General features: G+C 52.2%; 1 protein-coding gene across 6 annotated transcripts in view; it reads left to right on the forward strand.

Moving 5' to 3' along the window:
• The window catches only part of SCN5A (sodium channel, voltage-gated, type V, alpha subunit), a 99,885-nt gene that overhangs the window by 30,507 nt on the left and 64,176 nt on the right, over window positions 1-5,202 (forward strand). For all 6 annotated transcript variants that reach the window (XM_006890588.1, XM_006890584.1, XM_006890586.1 and 3 more), the window contains exons 10-11: window positions 1,569-1,748; window positions 2,305-2,676. In XM_006890588.1, coding sequence (XP_006890650.1) covers window positions 1,569-1,748; window positions 2,305-2,676 — 552 coding nt within the window. The remainder of the gene's footprint in view (window positions 1-1,568; window positions 1,749-2,304; window positions 2,677-5,202) is intronic.

The raw sequence follows: 5,202 nt of genomic DNA on the forward strand, positions 1-5,202 counted from the left end.
GATGCATGGTGCATGATGGGTAAAGTTGGTCTTTCTGTGCCTGGTGCATACTGGGTAAACCTGGTCTCTCGATGCATGGTGCATGATGGGTAAAGCTGGTCTCTCGATGCGTGGTGCATAATGGGTAAACTTGGTCTCTCGATGCATGGTGAATGATGGGTAAAGCTGGTCTTTCTGTGCCTGGTGTGTACTGGGTAAACCTGGTCTCTCAATGCATGGTGCATGATGGGTAAAGCTGGTCTCTTGATGCACGGTGCATGATGTGTAAACCTGGTCTCTCAATGCATGGTGCGTGATGGGTAAACCTGGTCTCTCGATGCATGGTGCATGATGGGTAAAGCTGGTCTCTCCATGCATGGTGCATGCTGTGGAAAGCTGGTCTCTCTGTGCATGATGCATACTGGGGAAAACCAGTCCCTGTAACAGTGGTGATGTCTGTTGGGCAAAAGGCAATAGCGACTGGTTGAAGATGTCTGCTGAGTAAAAGGATCTTTTTATTAGTGTGGCATCTGTGGAGTGAAAATTGTACCTACTGGGTAAAGAATGTGCCCGCTAGCTGTAAGTGGAGCATACAGATATGTCTTGGACAAAGCGCAACCAGAATGCTTGGAGGCAAGGCTGGTGAAGCTCACATCTCACATACTGTGGGCTTGTTGTTAGGAGAGACGGATCCTTGGAGAGGGACATCATGCTTGGAAAGATAGAGGGTCAGCAAAAGAGGAAGACCCTCAACGAGATGGATTGATACAGTGACTGCAGCAATGGGCTAGAATGTGTCCGAGAGGATGAGGATGGCACAGTAGAGAACAGGGTTCTGGTTTGTTGTTCACAGCGTCGCTGTGAGTAGTAGTATGTATGGGTCGTACTTGATTCGACACTTAACAACAGCAACTGGGTAAAGGTGTACTCTATAAGCATGGGGTCTACCAGGTACACGTGTTCCCTGAAATCAGAGTGTCTTCCGGATGACAGTGGTGACAGCTGGGTAAAAATGATGCCTGCTGGGTAAAGGTCATGATTCCTGGGTAACAGCAGTCCCTGGGAACCTGGTGCAGCTGGGCGAGAGACAACCCGTATATTCATGGACGTGGTTTATCTTGGTCAAGAGCCAAGATACCTGGTGAGATAGTGCGGAAGGCTCAGGACCCAACACATCTCAGAAAATAGCCAATGAGGGTGTTGCCTTAGCTACCCAGAGTTCCCCACGCAGAGGTTGCTTGGGGCTAAGCTCAGAGCTCGTCTGCCAGCAGCCAGCCTATAGGTATCCGCTTTTCGACTCACTGCCCCACACCACCTCTTACAGTACTCTTAGAACTTTCCAGATGATCCCCTGCCCTCCAGTTCTACCCTTCCTCTGCTCATTGGTGCTCCCCCTACCTGTTCTACACTTTCTCTCGCCATTGGAGGCTCTTTCCTTCACATCTCAGTTTTTGTCACAAAACCCCACATCTGTGTGAACGTAGCTGCCTGTGATACCCTTATTTAGGGGTCCGGGGCCGCCCCACCAGCTTGCAGAGCGGCTTGCTCTGCCTTAGTGGTAAGCTAACCCCCCCTTCTTGCTCTTCCAGGCTCTCACTATCAGGGGTGTGGACACCGTGTCGCGGAGCTCCCTGGAGATGTCCCCCTTGGCCCCCGTGACCACCCATGAACGGAGGAGCAAGAGGAAAAAGCGCATGTCTTCAGGGCCCGAGGACTGCGGAGACGACAGGTTCCCCAAGTCGGACTCGGAAGACGGTCCCCGAGTAATGGTAATCACCGGCCTCTCAGCGTGGGTCTGGATGGGAACGCCAGCATGCAGGACCCTGCTATGGTCAGAGTCCCCCGGTGTCCCCTAAGACATCTTTGAGCTCTCCTTGGGGAGCAGGGTGGACAGGTTAGGGTGTCACGTCATCCCCTAACCTGAGGCTGAGTCTCCCAGCCTAGGAGCTGGAGTCTGGGGACACCCCCATGACAGATCGGACGCCGCTATGTAAGTGAGGGCGCATGGCTGGCCACCCCTGGACTTGCTCGGGCCTGGCCTGCAGTGGCTGTAGCCTGCACACGGCAGGAGCCTTTCTTTCCCCTTGTCCCCTGCCCCACCTTAGCCTCATCTTCAGCCCCAAATACCTTCAGTGCCCCAGGGACACGAACTTCAGGTGGGAGAGCCCAGAAGAGGCAGGCGTGGCCTAAGCCTGAATTCTCTCCTCTAAACACTCCCTGGGTCATCACCCATGTGCCAAGCAGATGCCTGAGATCCCCTGAGAGATTGAACTGGACTGAGCGGTGACCTGTCCTGGTCACACTCCCTGCCCCCTCTGCCCCCAGAATCGCCTCAGCATCACCCACGGCCTCAGCAGGACGTCCATGAAGCAACGCTCCAGCCACGGGAGCATTTTCACCTTTCGCCGACGAGACCTGGGCTCCGAGACGGACTTTGCCGATGACGAAAACAGCACAGCCGGGGACAGCGAGAGCCACCGCACGTCACTGCTGGTGCCCTGGCCCCTCCGCCGGCCCAGCACCCAGGGCCAGCTTGGCTCCGGGACACCAGCCTCTGGACACATTCTCAATGGCAAAAGGAACAGCACCGTGGACTGCAATGGGGTGGTGTCCCTGCTCCGGGCAGGCGATCCTGAGGCCACGTCCCCAGGGAGTCGCCTCCTTCGTCCTGTGATGCTGGAGCGGCCCCCAGACACGGTGAGCCCGCCCCCGGTACAGGCGCCAGCACGGTCACCAGTGCCAGCTCCAGACATACCGAGTATTCGCTGGTTGACTGTGGAGTCCCTGGGCGGTACAGATGCTTAGTGGGCTTGGCTGCTAGCGCGAAGGTTAGAGGTTTGAGTCCCCCTCCCCCGCCCCAGAGCCACAGAGAAGAAACACATAGTGATTGACGTCTGTAAAACCCGCTCTGGGGAACAATGTGGAGCATACATTTGCTCTGACACACAGGGGGCCCTCATGGGTCGGAAACACCGTAACAGCAGCTGATCTGGTGTTTTGGTTTACTGTGTGCTACGCTATTGTTGTGAGATCTTGTCGAGTCAAGTACGACTCATAGCAACCTTATGAACTATGGATGTGCCGTTCTCACCATCTCTGATAATGTGAGCCCCTTGCTACGGTCTCTGTGTCAGTCTGTCTCAATGGGGGTCTTCCCCTCTTTCACTGACCCTCCAACCATTCCAAGCATCATGTCCTTGTCCGAAGAATAGCCCCTCCTGGCATGCCGAAGGTGTATGAGATGACGCTTTGCCATCCTTGCCTCTATTTTCCCCCCATTTTAATTTTTTTATTTTACTATTTGTGTGTGTGTGTGTGTGTGTGTGTGTGTGTACCGTCAAATCAGATCTGACTGTTACAGGAGGAGATTGCCCCTCCTTCTTGAGCAGAACATCTGGTGGATTTGAACCGCGTGCCTCTGGGATTGCAGTTCAGCTCCTTGCCACTAGGCCACCAGAGCTTTCTCATCCTTGTCCCTAAAGGGCATTCTGGATGAACCTTCTCCAAGACATAGCTGGTTGTTCTTCTGGCAATCTGTGGGATATTCAGTACTCCACAAAATAACTTCACCCTAAGCTTAAGAGGGCAAACATAGAAAAAGGAAAATAATAAGGGAGGAACAGAAAAAGGAAAATAATAAGGGAGGAACAGAAAAAGGAAAATAATAAGGGAGGAAATGTGCATAAACACTCAAGTGCATACATGTGTATGTATGCAGTGATGGCAATAAAAAAGATAGCAAAATATTCGTTGTTACATGCCGTCAAGTCGGAGCTGACTCATAGGTGACCCTCCAGTGGGTTTTCAGAGGCAGCTGATTAAGCAGGAGGAGACTTCTCATCTTCCTCCCTCTGAGGTGCTGGAGTATTTGAACCACCAACCTTTTGGTTAACAAATGAATATGTAACACACTGCACCAGCAGGGATGCCTTCTCATCTGTAAAGTGAACAAAAAAATATCCACCATTGCAAGTGGTCCATGTGAGTAACACCCTCGGCAATTAAGTGTGATGAGACTTTAAAGCATCATCTTAATATAATGTCATTTTCATCGTCTGGAGAAAACGTGTTTTAGACAGAGGAGTAGCTTGTGCAAAGGCCCTGAGGCAGAAGCATTCACGGCCTGTGGGGAGAAATGTCATGAGGTCCGTGTGGCTGGAGAAGAGAGAGCAGAGGGGAGAGGAGTGGGCGTTACTGTCACAAGTATGATGGGAAGGGGTGGGCCGGATGGTGAAAGGCATGGAGGATGACTGCCCGCCACAGAAAGAAAAGCTCACCATGTGGCTCAGACTACCAGGCTGCCCGCAGGGTGCTGGAGAGGGAGCAGAGGCCGAGGAAGCTTAGGGAGTGGGGACACTCGATCTGGAAGAGGTAGGTGGGACTGAGAGGAAGAGAACTCCCAGCCAAACTGCCAGCTTGTTCCGGCTCAGATGCGGGCACTGGCTGTGGGACTTCCTATAAGCTAATGCATCTCGCCATCCCTCAAACCTTGGGCTGGTGTAGATAGTTACGCGTTCAGCTTCTAACCAAAAGTCAGTTCAGCTACTAACCAAAAAAATTCACGGGCACCTCTGAAGAAAGGCCTGGGACCTCTTTCCAAAACGTCGATCATTGAAAACGTCAAGGAGTACAGTTCCGCTCAGATACACAGGGGTCACCTGGACTTAGAATCTTCTCGAGCGCAACTGTTGGTTTGGTGGTGATAAGGTGGAAACAATGCCCACTTCAGCAGGCGGTGGTGAGGAATCCTGGCAGCCCAGGTGTGCTCCGTTAGGACAGCTCCTTTGGGTTTTAAGGCCGTGACCGTGCAGAAGCAGGTCACCAGGCTTCTTTTCCACAAAGCTTCTGGGCAGGCTCGAACCCCCAGCCTTTTGGTTAAGAGCCAGACCATTAACTGTCCCACTCATGGACTGTCCCTGTGGAGAGAATTAAGAGAGTTAAAATAGATGACGTGCTTGGACCAGTGCTTGGTTTGGGTTCCAGGCATTATTTTTTTTTTATTTTATTATTTTTTGTGTGTGTACCGTCAAATCGGATCTGACTGATATAGGAGGAGATTGCCCTTCCTTCTCCAACAGAGGATCTGGTGGATTTGAACTGCATAGATGCTGCCCTAGATGTGCTCACCAAGTTGTTCCAAGATATCTGGAGAACAACCCCTTGGCCAACTGACTGGAAGAGATCTATATTTGTTCCCATCCCAAAGAAAGGTGACCCAACAGA

The sequence above is a fragment of the Elephantulus edwardii genome, unplaced genomic scaffold, assembly GCF_000299155.1.
Source record: "Elephantulus edwardii isolate Elephantulus edwardi_28Jun2011 unplaced genomic scaffold, EleEdw1.0 scaffold00091, whole genome shotgun sequence".
NCBI lineage: Eukaryota > Metazoa > Chordata > Mammalia > Macroscelidea > Macroscelididae > Elephantulus > Elephantulus edwardii.